The sequence below is a fragment of the Canis aureus genome, chromosome 3 (genome assembly GCF_053574225.1).
Source record: "Canis aureus isolate CA01 chromosome 3, VMU_Caureus_v.1.0, whole genome shotgun sequence".
In the NCBI taxonomy this organism is placed as follows: domain Eukaryota; kingdom Metazoa; phylum Chordata; class Mammalia; order Carnivora; family Canidae; genus Canis; species Canis aureus.
In genome coordinates this window covers 30,083,121-30,097,379 of record NC_135613.1, presented here as the reverse complement: position 1 = coordinate 30,097,379, position 14,259 = coordinate 30,083,121, and the positions used below count along the sequence as shown (strand labels likewise).

General features: G+C 54.8%; 1 protein-coding gene across 3 annotated transcripts in view; it reads left to right on the top strand.

The window, feature by feature from the left end:
- Positions 1–84: 84 nt before the first annotated feature.
- The window catches only part of AJAP1 (adherens junctions associated protein 1), a 124,375-nt gene continuing 110,200 nt past the window's right edge, over positions 85–14,259 (top strand). For 2 of the 3 annotated variants that reach the window (XM_077891470.1, XM_077891471.1), the window contains exon 1: positions 1,164–1,322. In XM_077891470.1, the coding sequence (XP_077747596.1) occupies positions 1,294–1,322 (29 nt within the window). In that variant the 5' untranslated portion in view covers positions 1,164–1,293. Of the gene's footprint in view, positions 180–1,163; positions 1,323–14,259 lie in introns of those variants that run through there. The other variant, XM_077891472.1, reaches the window with a different exon arrangement.

Below are 14,259 nucleotides of genomic sequence, written 5' to 3'. Positions count from 1 at the left end.
GCAGCGCCCCCTCGGGAACGCCCCCTCCCCACAGTAGCCGTCCGGGTCCGCCGGGCGCACCCGTAACTGGGTCGGAACCCCGAACTGCTTCGCAGGCCATCCGGTTACCGTGGCAACACCATCCGGCGGCGCCCGGCGGTCCAATCCGAGCCCGCGGCCTGTCTCGAGCCGCTCCCAAGGTGGGGACTGGGACGAGGCCGGGGATGGGGAAGGGGCGGCCGGGCCCCCGCGCGAGGTGTCGCGGGGCCGAGCGGGGCGCGGCGGGGCGGGGCGGGGCGGGGCGGGGCGGGGCGCGGCGGCGAGCGGCAGCGGGCGCCGGGCAGGGGGCTCGGGCTCCAGTTCGAGGGGCGGGGAAGGCGGGTGACGTGAGCCGGGCCGGGCGGGCGGAGTTGGGACCCGCTGGGGAGGCGGGGGCGAGCGCGCCGAGAGGCAGACGCGCGGAGGGAGGCGGCCGAGCGGGCGGGCGGCTCTGCGGCGGGCGCGGTGGGCGCGGGCGGCGGGGCCCCGGGATCCCCGCGCGCCTCCTCGGCGCCGCGCCGCCGCCGCGCGTCCCCACGCCCCGCGCCGCACGGCGCCCTCGCCCCGCGCGCCCCCCGCGCCCGCCTCCTGCCGGCCCCGGCGCCGCGGCCGTCTGCAAGGAGCGCTCAGACGGAGCCCCCGGCCCACCCGAGCGGCGCCGGCCGGCGGCGCAGCCCCGCGAGAGCCCCCTGACCTGGCTGCGCGCGGGGGCCCCCCGCGTCCCGCCGCGTCGCCGCCGCCCGCTCCCCCGGGCCGCGCCGCCCCCTCGGCGCGGGGCTCGGACCGCAGGCGGGAGACACGCACGGTGCGCGGCGGCGCCGCCCGGCCTCCCTCCCCGCCGCCCCGGAGGCCGACGCCGCGGCTCCGCCGCCTCTCCCCGCGCGGCCGCAGCGCCGGAGCGCGCCCCGCCCGGGCCGGCCGTGGGCGCCCCCGCCTCGCTGCCGCCTTCGCCCGCTCGCCCCCGGAGGGGCGGCGAGCCCCGCGCCCCGGCTGGAGGATGTGCGCCCCCGCGGGCCGCCCCGCCTGAGCCATGCGCCCCAACGGCGGCGGCGCGCCGGCCGGCATGGAGCCCCGCGCGGCCGCGCTCTGACTCGCTCTGCGCCCCGCGGCCGGCGGGCGGCGGGCGGCGGGCGGCGGGCGGCGGGCGGCGGCGGACGGAGAGCCGGAGAGCCGGAGACCGGCGCCGCGGGACGGAAGCGAGCGGGCGCGGGCGCGGGCGCCGCGCAGATGGCCGGGGCGAGCAAGGTCTGAGGCTCCGCTCCCCGAAACGTGACCATGTGGATTCAACAGCTTTTAGGACTCAGGTGAGCCACCCGGCCAGCGCCGGGGTGCGTGTGGGTGCGTGGGTGCGTGGGTGCCGGGCTGGGCTGGAGCAGCGCTCTTGTCGGCGTTGCAAACAAGGGGACCCCCCTCCCCGCTCCCCGCCGGCTGCCGGAGGGGGTCCCGGGAGCCCGGCCGCGGTGCCAGCTCCGAGCTCAGAGCTCCGCGACCCCGCAGGGAGCGGCCGGCTCTCCCGGCTGCGTGCGTCCGGGTCCGGCCAGGGGCGCGCGCCCCAGCTCCCCGCGCAGCCGGGCTGGCCGGGGCGAGCCCGCGGCTCCAGGCGCCAGCAGCGCAGTGTCCTGGCCTGCCGCCCCGGCGCGCCTCCTCCCCGGGGCCCGCCGAGCCGTGGACCCGGGGCGGGGGCCAGGGCTGCCGGAGAAAGCTAGAGTTCCCCCGGCTTCTGGCTCCCGGCTCCCGGCTCCCCGCTCCCCGCTCCCGGCTCCCGGAGAGAGAGCCTGGCAGGAGGAGTTGGAGGAAACCAAAACCCAACAGCCACTCCGCCCTCTCTTCCCCTTCCCCGGGCCCCCGGGGCTGAGCAGGGGCCGCCTGGGCGCCCAGCTGCCGATCCAGCTGTTTGCCCGTGACCTCCGGGCCCGACGGGCGCGCACAGCTGGCGGGCAGCTGGGGCGAGCGACGCTGGGGCTCGGGGGAGCGCGGGCGGGCACCCCCCACCCACCCACACGCGCAGACGCCCGCGGGGACGCCCCGGGGCTCGTCGGGGTCGGGGCTCCAGGGCCCCTGGACCCCGGAGGTCGCGCCCGGGACTCGCGGCAGGGGTACGCGTGAAGACCCTTCTCCGCAAACTTTGCCCGCTTGCTGTGGAAGTCGGCTTTGGGGCCGGGCGGCGGGCGGGCGGCCTGGGGCCCGGGAGGGCACTGGCGTCTCCTTGGCCGGGCGGCTGCCTCCGCACCGTCGCCCGCCGGCCTGCCGGGGGGCTTCTCGGAGCTGGTGCGCGTTTTGGGTCCCGGGTTGCAACCCAAAGCAGGGGACGACAGAGGCGGAGGCGGAGAAAGCGGTGCGGTTCTCGAGTTTGTCCACTGGGATGCACTGCGCTCCCGCGCTGGGGAGGAAAGGCCGCCCGAGCCGCCCCCACCGTCGCCCCATCGGAGCTGGGGGGAGCGAGCCCGAGGGAGGATCGAGTGCGCGTCCTGATTTTGAGAAATCGGGAGAGGTCGGAGCGCCTCGAGCCTTCTCTAGCTACCCTTGGTTTACGAGACCACCCCCACCCCGGGGGAAAGACTGCTTTTAAAACATCTAGCGAAAATTGTCAGATGTTATTATCCGCCTTTTTCTGGAAAGCGGCATTCCTTCTCCTGGTGGCTGGTCTTGTTTGCCAGTGTGGGCTTTAAAGGGTTAATGGCGAAGCGGATCCTGTTGGGTACTGGCTGGCCTGAATCGATACCGTGTGCTTGGACTAGATAACGTTTAGGCTCCCTGTTCAGGGACACGGACAAAATGGAGCGGGGCAGCCGTGCCTGGTGACCCCTGCAGGTGCCCTGCCATCCGCCTCTCAAGTCTCAGCCAGCCCCGCAGGGCCTCAGGAACGACCCCCCCACCCGGGCCCCAGCCTTGGCTCTGGGGGCCCCTCTGGCTCCCAGATGCTTCCTGAGCCACTTTCTGGCCGCTTGGCTGCTGACTGACTGCTGGGAAGTTATGTGTGCTTTTTTTTTTTTTTTTTTCCCATTATTACTAAGTTGCTAGATTGAAAGATTAGTACATTTTGATAAGGGGGAGAGAAGAGTAAATACCATGGAAGGAAACCTCTGTGCTGGCTCAAAATTCACTAAAACAGTTCCTCTAAAGCATCCCCAAGTGAGATCTCCTTGGGATTTTGCTGTAGGAAATAGTTCTGTTGGTGATTTTGAAGTTTGACCTTTTGTGGTTTTTTTTTTCCTTCTGTGTTAGCACAAGAGATTTTCTGTAAGTGTGCCTCTAAGGACGAGCTGTCACCCATCTAGGAGACTGACAGGAGAGAGCTCTGTCATGTCTGGGAGAGCCATCCCCTGGCCAACAGAGGTGCCTTGCCAGGAGGGTCAGTGTCGTTTCCCCATCACACCAGGCAAGGGTAGTAATAACAGTAACAAAGCCAGGACTGCTTACTCGAGACCTGGAAATGCACTTCTTCCTCGATGAAAACCTGTCACCTTTGCTTACAAGCTCACCTGGCCCTCCAGGTGAGCACTGGGCATCTTGCTGCCAGGCTTCCAACCTGGTTGTGTCAGGCAGTTCCTGACCCGGAGCCCAGGTGAGAGGGGGCAGCCTGGGCATCGCTTGAGTCCGAAGCTCTGTGCCCAGGCTCCTGAGATGAAGTCTGGGCTTGGTTTTTCTGCTTCTGCGTTTGACCGGAGCTGTGCATGGAGCCTTTTCTTCTCACGAGGCAGAAACAGATTGAGTCTTAGTGAGCTGTTTTCGTGCCTTTTTGGCGGTAGTTTTATCAAAGCACTGAGCACGGATAAAGGTATCTCTTGAAGGCAGCCAGGAGCTTGACCAGCTGCTCTGGAGCTCAGACATAAACGAGCACCGAGCCCAGCGTGGAGGGGTGCTTACTCAGCACGCAGCAACGAGTTTGGCTGCCTCGTCGTAGTGGTGAGTGGCCTCTGGGGCTGCAGCCCACAGCGCAGCAGCTTTGTCAGGGGCTGGGAGCTTGCGAGGCATTTGCTAGGTGTCCTCGGGCGGGCCTCGGCCAGCCACCGTCACGGCTTCTTCCCGGGCCGTGCTCCTTGGGGCGGCTCTGCAGGTTCTCCCGCCCCAGGGCCCTGGTTGTGCGTGTCTGCGTGGGGGTGGGTGTGTAACAGAGTGCTGTGGCTCTCTTCTCTTGTAGGGTGCTTTGCGAGTCCCCCGAGCTCTGGCCGTGCACGCGGTACCATGCTTGGGCCTTACCATATGGACCCAGCGGGTGGCCTCTCTCCCTCCCCGCCTCTAAAGTCCAGGAGCTGGGGCTGTGCAGAGGCTTTAAGAGGACGGAAGGAGTCAGACGCTCTGTCCACAGACATGGCCCTCCTGGTGAATCCTGGCTCGTGCCCATTTCCAGCTGCTGCTACCAAATTGATTGCAGCCGGAATCCACCGAGTGTCAGCGGCTGGGATGCTCATCAGGGAGAGTGATGCTGAAATAAATGGCCATTCTGAGACGCAGCTCAAACCTTTTCACCACTGGGGTGCGTCCCCCTCCCCTCATGCCACGCCCACCCTGGGGATCCAGCATCCACATGGAGGAGGAGGGGCCGGCAGGCTCCTCCTAGTCTGTCCCTTCTGCTGATTTATTGTAATCACCTGCTTCCTTTCCTTCTGTGCGTCCACGAGGGTGATAAGTAGGGAGCTGGGCAAGCCAGCTCCGAGCAGAGACAGCTCCATGCCTCCCTGAGATGTCTGTCTCTGCACTTCCAGAGGGGGAAGAGCCCACATCCCCACCGTATCCTGCATCCTCTTAGCTGGGGTCGTTCAGGTGTCAGTGGGAGTGGTGGCAGCCCCGCCTGGCCTCCGCACCCCCCAGCCCACTGGCCCCGGGCACTATCAAGATATCTGGCACGAAGGGGCTGGGTGTGCTCGCTGACGCCTTTATTTCCCTGGGCCTCTAGTGGGAAAACTCTGCTGCCCAGCCGTGTGGATAAAAGCTGCCCCCTAGGTCACGATGAAGTGGGTAAACAGCAAACCCCGACCCACCCGTGACTGCCCAGCCTTCCAGAGCCCAGGGGCTCCTGTCTGGGGTTACGTAAGAGTCATCTGCTTTCCATATGCGTGGTTGCCAAGTTTTCTTCAAAGGGCTACAAGTCAGTAGAGACCAAATTGGATGTAAAGATTAGCTTGGAAAGCCAAATATATCCTTGATCTAGATTTTCATGTTTGAAGTCTGGCTCGAGAGGGTTCCTCTTGCCCGATGCCAGTCAGACTCGAGGGGGAGTAGGAGCCGGGCTCACTGGAGCTGGAACAGACAGGCCATGGGGCCCACCGGCATCCTTTCTCTGAGACCCCCTTCCAGGAATTCACAGGAGTCGGTGAGTCATAAGGCTGCCGAGTGGGGAGTGGCAGTTACATAACTCAGATGAACTCTCAGGTAATAGAAAGTCAGAGGCTGCCGCGTGCCCGTGTCAGAGCTTCGGGGGCCCTGGTGTGGGGTACCCCCGCTGTCTGAGCTCTCTGAGCACATCGGCGCTGGAGCAGATCTGGCTGTCTGGAGGAGATCCGGCTGCTCCAGCCCCCTCACTGGGGCACCCTGTACTCCGGCAATCAACGAGAAAGTGTAGGATATTTCTTCAATGCCGAGTCCCCGAAGCCCCTTCCAGAAGATGGTGTGGGATTCATTCCCTTCTGCTGCTGGGGTGGGGGCAGCTGCCTAGGTATCTCCCAGCAACCTCTGCACGGGCTGAGTTAATTGGGGCACCTGGCAGGTGCAGAGAAGTGACCTGGGGAGCTGTGCTGGGCCTCCTCTTCTCTTTGGCAAAGGCCGCAGGGACAGTGACAATTCAGAAACCCAGCATTCCTCTGTGGGGGTCTTCAGCATTATCAGTATCTCCGACGTGGCTGAAAGAGAGCCCAGGGCAGGGGCAGCACGTTGAGAGTCGCATGTTGGCAGAGGCCAGGGTCCTGCGGCTAGACTAAGGGGACCTGGTGTTGGCGGGGAGGAGCTGGGGCTCGTATTTGCATTTCCATCCCCTGCATGTGCTCTGCAGAAGGGTGCCACTTTATTTCTTCATCCCCGCCCCCCACCCCTCCAAGAAAAGGTTGGTGGCAGCCATGCTGGTCCCATCTGTGCCTTAGCCTTATAGCCTGCCATTCACTGTGCTTACTCTGTCCACTCACTGGGACGTCTGCCATTTGTTGCACTTTCTCTTGGGTGGCCAGCCAAGGAGGGCTGGCGTGGCAGGGCCTGCTGCGGCTCTGCCCTCCCACCATTTCCAGTCCCGTGTGGGCACTTGCCTGGGCCATGTGGCTGCTGAAGCCTGGTCGCCTGCCCTCCCCAGGGAATCCATGCTTGGGCCTGTGACAGCCTCAGGGGCCCCTGGAAAGGGCAGCATCTGGACCTTGTAGTCTCAGTGGAGACTGATGGGGTGGGTGTGTCCACCGGAAACCCGTGTTACACCAAAGAGGAGTCCTGGTCTCTGCAGTATGGGCTCATGAGGGCAAGGACTGAGTCTTATTCTTCAGGAGCTCGTGAGAGGAGTGTGTGGCACACAGTAAGTGCTCAGGAGATGTGTGTGCATGAGTAAATGTGTCTGCCTGGCTGAGTGCCCTGGCTTCATCTAGTCTCGCCCTGTGGTTACTCGTCCTTAACTCCACACTGAAGCTTAGGAAAAGAATTCGCAGCCAGGTCCACTGTGTGTTTAGGCCCTGTCCTGCCCCAAATAGATAGACTACTTCTTCCACCTGACTTACTGAGGCTCAGGGTTCCACCATTAGAGATTCTTTACTTTGCTGTAAGATTCCGTTGCATTGGAATGCAGACATGTCTAGCAAAAACAGTCCTATTGAGCTCTTTCAGTTATTAACAATTCAGTAGGAGTGAAAATATCTGATTTTTAAGTGTCTGGGAGGAAGAATGGGTATAGATGGGAGGAGAACATGAAGGGTGGTAGCACAGGTATGCCAATGGGATTGAGGGGAAAAGGCATCACCAGAGAAGGAGATACGGGGTGAGGGTGGGCTTGGGGCCAAATGCAAGCTATTAGCCTTACAACTGCACTGAGTCTTCCCTTCCCTTTGGCTTTCTCGGGACTGGGACAGTTCATACCCCTACTGGGGACTAGGGAATGTTAAATCGAGACAGAGCTTGGCTGAAAAAGAAGGTTCTGGTCAGTATGTGAGTCCACAGGTGGGCAGGTAGGTAGGTTGGTAGGTCCTGAGGACAGGCAGTGATGTGTACAAGCCTCTGGCACTTTGGCTCCTGTCCTGAATGTGAGCTACAGAATTTGCACTGGACTCCGATAAAACATGTCTGCCTTTTTATGAACGTTGAGGTAGAATTGACCTATGACATTATATTAGATTCAAGTGTCTAGCATAGGGATTCAGTATTTGTATATTGTGAGATGATGGCCGTGGTGAGTCTAGTTAGCATCCATCCCATCACACAGTTACAGAATTTTTTTTTTTTTTTCTTGTGATAGGAATTTTTAAGGTCTGCTCTCGTAGGGATTCCTGGGTGGCTCAGTGGTTGAGTGTCTGCCTTGGATTGGGCTCAGGTCCTGATCCCGGGGTCCTGGAATCAAGTCCCATATCGGGCCCCCCACAGAGAGCCTGCTTCTCCCTCTACCTATGTCTCTGCCTCTATGCATGTGTCTCTCATGAATAAATAAATAAATAAAATCTTAAAAGATCTGCTCTCTTAGCAACTTTCAGATATGCAAAGCAGGCAGCAGACTGGTGGGTGCTGGGATGAGGGTGAGGGCATGGGCAAAAGAGGTGAAGGGGATCAAAAGGAACAGACTTGCAGTTATAAAATAAATAAGTCCTGGGGGTGTCAGGCACAGCATGGCGACTCTAGTTAATCACACACATCCACTTTAGATGTCTTTGTAACATAGAGAAGATGCTCTGATCTCTGATTTCATTCATTTTATCCACACTTTTCACTCACTGCTCAATCCTTGTATGCCTGGGGTGGGTGGCTGACCGTGAGCAGGTGCCGTGCAGATCCAGAAGTGAGTGGGTTTCTGCTCTAGAATATGTGTGAGGACAAAGATACTGTTAGCATCGGGGAGACCAGCACTATCCAATAGAAATGTAACATGAGCCACCTTTAGGGTGCTTGGTAGCCTCATGGGGCTGCCGATTGTCATATTGGACAGTTTCCTGGGGGAAGCACAGACATGAGAAAAGTAAATGTTTTAGAGCCTGCCAACCCCCGCTGCCCCACCCATGTCTAGCTTGGGCACTGGTTCTCGTAGGTATGAGCCCCGAGAAGGGCCAGGCTGGCTGGCATTCCTCCCCATTTGACAGTGGACATCTGCGGAGTGCCAGATCTGGGCCTGGCTGTGCCAGTGCTGGGGGGAGGACGTCGAGCCAGGGTTGGGGCAGCAGCTGAAAGGGTCGGAGATCTCAAGCGAGAGAGAGCCGGCCAGTGAGCATGGTGCTCTTCAGGAGCTCCCACCCTGGGTTGTTGCACGGAGTGACAAAGCCTGCTCATTTATAACAGAGTCTTGGAGGCCGGGGGACAGTCAGTGGAGGGGTAAGATCAGCAAATGAAGAACAAGACAGAAGCCAGGCCACCTTCCAGATGGGAGAGCTGACCTCCTAGAGGGATGGTTCTAGGGTTCTGTCCCAGTGTGCCCTGGAGCCAGCACCCTGCTGGAACCAAGCAACATACCCTGGGGTGACAGACGTCCCAGTGGCTTCTCTGGCAATGCACATGCACCAGACCTGTACTGAGGACCGGGCCTTCATCCTCTGCCCTGCACTCAGCACTTAGCACCGACACGATGCTGAGAGTCTGTGCCACTCCGGGCTCGTGGGAGGAGGAGAGATGGTGAATTGCCAACATCTGGTTCCAATGAAGACACTTACAAATATTCTTGCAGATATGGGGGTGTGTATGTGTGTGTATGTGCGCATGCATGTGTGCGTGTGTGCCTGTGTGTGTGCCTATGTGTGTGTTGGGCATTTTGAGGACCGGTGGGTACCAAAGCACTTAGATCAGGAGCTCCAACTCCAGGTGAAAAGAACAGTTTTTAAAACAAAACTCCTGCAGAAGGAAACTTGCTGTGTTCACACAATTGAGAATCTAAATAAGAAATGATGGAACACGCCGCATCAGAACTTGGCTGCTGACAAAAAAAAAAAAAAATCCTTAGCAAAATATTAGCACACAAAATTCAACAATATATAAAAATATATAAAAAAAAAGCTTATATCGTGGCCAAGTGAGGTTTGCTCCGTGGATGTCGGAATGGTTCTGTATTTGAGGATCAATCACGGTAATCTATCAAATGAAAGGCTAAAGAATATCATAGGATCCTCTGCATTTGATAAATTCAAACCTATCCACGAGAAGGCATGTCAGAAAGTCAGGAAATAGAGGGGCACTTCTTCAGCTTGATAAAGAACATATACAAAAGCCTACAACTAAGTTCACGCTTAGTGCTGAGAAACTGGAAGCTTTTCCCCTTGAGATGAGGAACAAGCTGGGGGTGTTTCCTCTCCTCACTCTGATTCAGCATAGTGCTGGAAGTCCTAGCCAGTGTGACAGAGGAAGAAAAAGCAATAAAAGACATACAAAAGGGAAGAAATAGAACTGTCCTTATTTGCAGATGATTGTCGACATAGAAAATCTCATATAATCCATTAAAAAAAATAAAAAACTCCCGAACTAATGAATGAGTTCAGGTAGGTTGGAGGATACAATAAATGTATAAATAAGAACTGTATCTTTCTCTGTTAGTAATGAACATGTGGACACTGAAATAAAAAATGCAGTGCCATTAACAGTCACCCCCAAAATGAAATATTTCAATGTAAACCTAACAAGTCGTGTTATGCTGATGACTCACATGCTCAGAGCAACAGGGTGCGGATGGAGGAGATGAAAGGAGGTCTAAGTGATGGAAAGTCATACCATATTCATGGACGGGAATACTTAAGGAAGGAAGTCACTTCTCAAACTGATATAGGAGGTTAACATAATTTTTATCAATATCCCAGCAAAATATTTGCACAGGTAAGATTATTCTAAAATAAAGGACCTAGAAATACTAAAATAGTCTTTTGTTTCATAAATATTTTATTTATTTATTCATGGTGGGGGCAGAGACATAGGCAGAGGGAGAAGCAGGCTCCCCGCAGGGAGCCTGATGTGACACTCCATCCCAGGACTCTGGGATCACGACCTGAGCCAAAGGCAGAGACCCAACCCCGGAGCCCTCCCCCAGGGACTCCCTAAAACAGTTTTGATAAGATAATAAAATGAGAGGCATCAGTCTGATGACCAGACTTATTATGTAGTTGTCATATCAAGACTGTGTCACATTGATGGAGGGATAGATTATCAACGACACAGAGCAGAGAATCTACAGGCGGACTCCTACAAATATGCCCAGCTGATTTTGGTTAAAGGTGTTAATTCAGTGGAGAAAGGGTAGCCTTTTCAACAAATTGTGCTGGAACAATGGGACATTCATAGCCAAGAGCAAGCAAACAAACAAGAATCTCAGTGTTAAGTCTTGTACCTAATACAAAATTAACTCGAAATTGGTCACATAATTACATGTAAAATGTAAAACTAGGAAGGCTTTAGAAAAAGAAAAAAAATGAAGTTATTCAAGATGTGGGACTCAGCTGAGAGCTCTTTGACTTGCCACCGAAAGCACGATCCATAAAAGGGAAAAAATGATAAATTAAGATTTTATAAAATTATGTATTTTATATAATTATGTATTTTATAAAATTATAAGATTTTATAATTCTCTCTCTGAAAGTCTCATCCAAAAGGGTGAAAAAGACACTACAGAGTGGGAGAGCATATTTGCAAACCATATACCTGAAACAGATCTAGTATCCATAAGACAAATACCTCTCAAAACACAATCCAATTAGAAACAGGTGAAACCATGAAGGGACATTTCAGCGAAGAGGGTAGTCAGGTAGTCAGAAAGTACATGGAGAGATGTTCGACATCGTTACTAATTAGAGAAATGCAGATTAAAAGCACAGACATCACTGCTCATCTATGAGAGCGGCTAAAATGAACAATACTGACAACACCAAGTGCTGACAAGGATGTGGAGAACCTGGGTCTCTTGCATGTTGTTGCTGGTGGGAAGGTAAAATGTGACCATGCAGTTGAGCTTTTCACTCCGGGGCATTTATGCCAGAGAAATGCAGACATGTTCACCCAAAATCTGCACACCTGTTTTATGGCAGCTTTATTTGTCATAGTCTCAAATTGGAAACTACCCAGATGCCCTTCACACCGTGGAATCGTGCCCAGGCATAGCAATGAAAGGACCATTGATACACCCAACAACCTGTATGAATATCTGGAGAGTGATACTAAATGAAAAAGCCGATCTGGAAGGTTGTGTGCTACATGATGTCTCCATAGCATGCTTCAAACAGTGAAATTACAGAAATGAACAGGGTAGTCATTGCTAGGAGTGAGAGAGGGAGCGGGGAGTACGAGAGGAGATGATATGGGCCACGCGAGGGATCTTGGTGGTGATGGGGATGCTTTCTGTCTTGATTGCATCGATGCCAATATCCTGCTTATATTATTGTACCCTAATTTTGTAGGATGTGACTGCTGGGGGAACCCCGTAAACAGGGCAGGTTCTCTCTGTTATATATTACAGTGCTCGTGAATCTACAATTAACTCAAAATAAAAATTTAATTAAAAACCAAAGAGCCTCTACTTATCTGCCAAGATAAGCATCAGAGTGTTGGGTTTGTGTGTATACCTTTCAGGCACCGTGTTTTTGGATTTAATGACAGTCGGGCACTGTGGAAATGGGGAAAGGGGTAAAAACATTATGGAATTTGCTATGTTGTGGTCCTGCCACATTTTTAAGAAAATACAGCAGCCTATGAACGGTGTTGCTCATGTTACCAGATCCATCATCAGTGACAGCAATAAATGACCTGGTGCATATTTATTGGATAAGAAGAGCTGTCCAGATTCTTGTATAAATCAGGTCAGCTCTGAAAATAGAGCAACCTTTTTGGGGACAGTCCCACTTTCCTACCCCGGTGCGTAGGGTGGCTTCAAGACCATGCTCCGAAGATTTTAAGTCAAATGCAGGAACAGTTGCTTTCTTGTTTCTAGACGAGTAAGACATGAGCCTCCAGTTCTTGAAGGCAGAGCATTAGTTTGTGGCTTTGCTGTTTTCATTTTATTTTGGTCTTTATGGTAAAACAATTGCAGTGTATTGTGTGTGCGCACATATGCGTGTGTGTGTACATGTATGCATGCGTGCACATGAGCACACGCACTCTGTAAACATTTGTTGAATGATGTCGGTTAATGCAGTGGGAGGCTCTACGTTGGATTTGACTGTGAGCTTCTGAGACACCCATGGACTAGACCCGCTGTCTTTCTGTCCTTTCAGGTCCAACTGGGAGGTGCTGGGCCACCGTAGTTCCCTACCTTCTCATAACCCAGGCTTTGTGCTGATGACCTAGCCAGGCTACATCCTCTCAGTCTTCAGGATCCCCGTGATGGCTCTGTGGCGTGGGCATTGTTGCTTTTATCTTACAAAGTTGGAGATGGAAGCTCAGAGAGGTTTAGTGACTTGCCCAAGGTCACAGAGCTAGCCAGTGGGAGAGCTGAGATTTCGACCCAGGTTTCAGGGACTCCCAGGTCCACTTGTGCTCCTCCCATGGCTCTTTGTGGCTCCAGTGTTTTATACAAAATCTCCTTCTTACTCCTTTGGTTAAGTTTCACATTGCCCTCTTGGGACAAACAAAACAAACAAACAAAAAACAACAAACCTAGAAGGACCTGCTTGCTGCGATGTCAGGCCAGCACTCTGAGGATCCGCTGTCCTTGTGTCCAGCAGATGCTGGAATAACAGGTCCTAATGGCAACCAGAGTTTTGGGTGCAAGTTTTATAGTCTAACTGAGAGATCATTTTGTGGCCAAGAACTGATGAAATGTCATGAAGGGGTGAAAACACGTCTGTGACACAGATACTGTTATTCAGTCTACTTAATAATTAAAAATAAATGTGTCACCAAATCCACGGAGACCCCTCCTGAGAGCTCATGTGAAATCATACCGCGGAAGTTAATGAATGAGCCCATCGACAAAGTTGGGTTAGTGTGACACAGGTCTGGGTAGCGGGATTGTCTGCCGTGTGTGTGTGCACATGCATGCTTACTTCTGGATTATAATTTATATTCTGCGACATTCACCCATGTTAAATGTACGACCCAGTGATTTTAGCAAATGTGCCATGTGTGCAGACATTTTCGCTGTCCTGCAAAGATCCCTGCTATTTCCAGATAACCCCCATTTCTACCCTCAGTCACACGCAACCGCTGGCCTGACGTGTATCTCTGTAGATTTGCCAGTTCTGGGCACTCCCTGAAGGCAGAACCAGGCAACACTCCATTGGTTTGGGTAGCTTTCTTCACTGCGCCTTCGTCCTTGGGGTCTCTCTACGTTGTAGTGCACTTCTCTGTCCTCTGCATTATTTCTGAGGGGCACTGCATTTTTGGATGTACCATAGTTGGTTTGTCCATTTGCTGGTTAATGGGCACTTGGCTTCCTTCTGCTTTGTGGTTCATGCACATAATGCAGCTGTGAACACCGCTTTCATTTCTCTTGGCACCCATGTCCTCCGTGGCCATAGACGGAAAGCTTCAAGGAGCCCCTTATATCACCAAGTTGGTAGAAATGCACGGGGCAGGGGTCCAGGATTCCACCTCTGGTTTTGGATTTGCTTCTTCCCTTTGCCCTAAAAGAAGAGCTGACTACACACAAGCCATTGTTTATTTGTTCATTTTTCATTTGATAAACATTTATTGAGTGTCAACCATGTCTCACTATGGTGCTGTGTCGTGGCGAGATAAAGAGCAGTACAAAGCTTTCTGTTCTGCCTTGGTGCAAAGATACCATGAAGAGGAACATCTGAGTCATTAGAAGGGCTCCTGCTCACCTGGGTGTGGTCACCCGGGCAGGAGGAGGGCGGAGTGTGGCCTGGGACCAGAGCAGAGGGGGCTGGCAGGTGGCCCTGCAGCAAGTTCCCCAGCCCCTGAGGCTTCTGCTGCGTGAGGGTGGCCTGGCTCACGGATCCAAGGGAGGCAGCTGCATATCTCATCATGGGCTTCCTTCCAGAGGGACAGTGCTGCCCGTTTAGTTCATCCAATGGGGTACCTTTTAGCAGAGGGCTTTAGAGCATCCTTTCAGATGGAAGAGATGGTGCCGAGTCCCTATATAGGCACAGGACAGCGCTTACAGGAAGCTTCCCTGGAGGACAGGTTAAGTTGAATTGT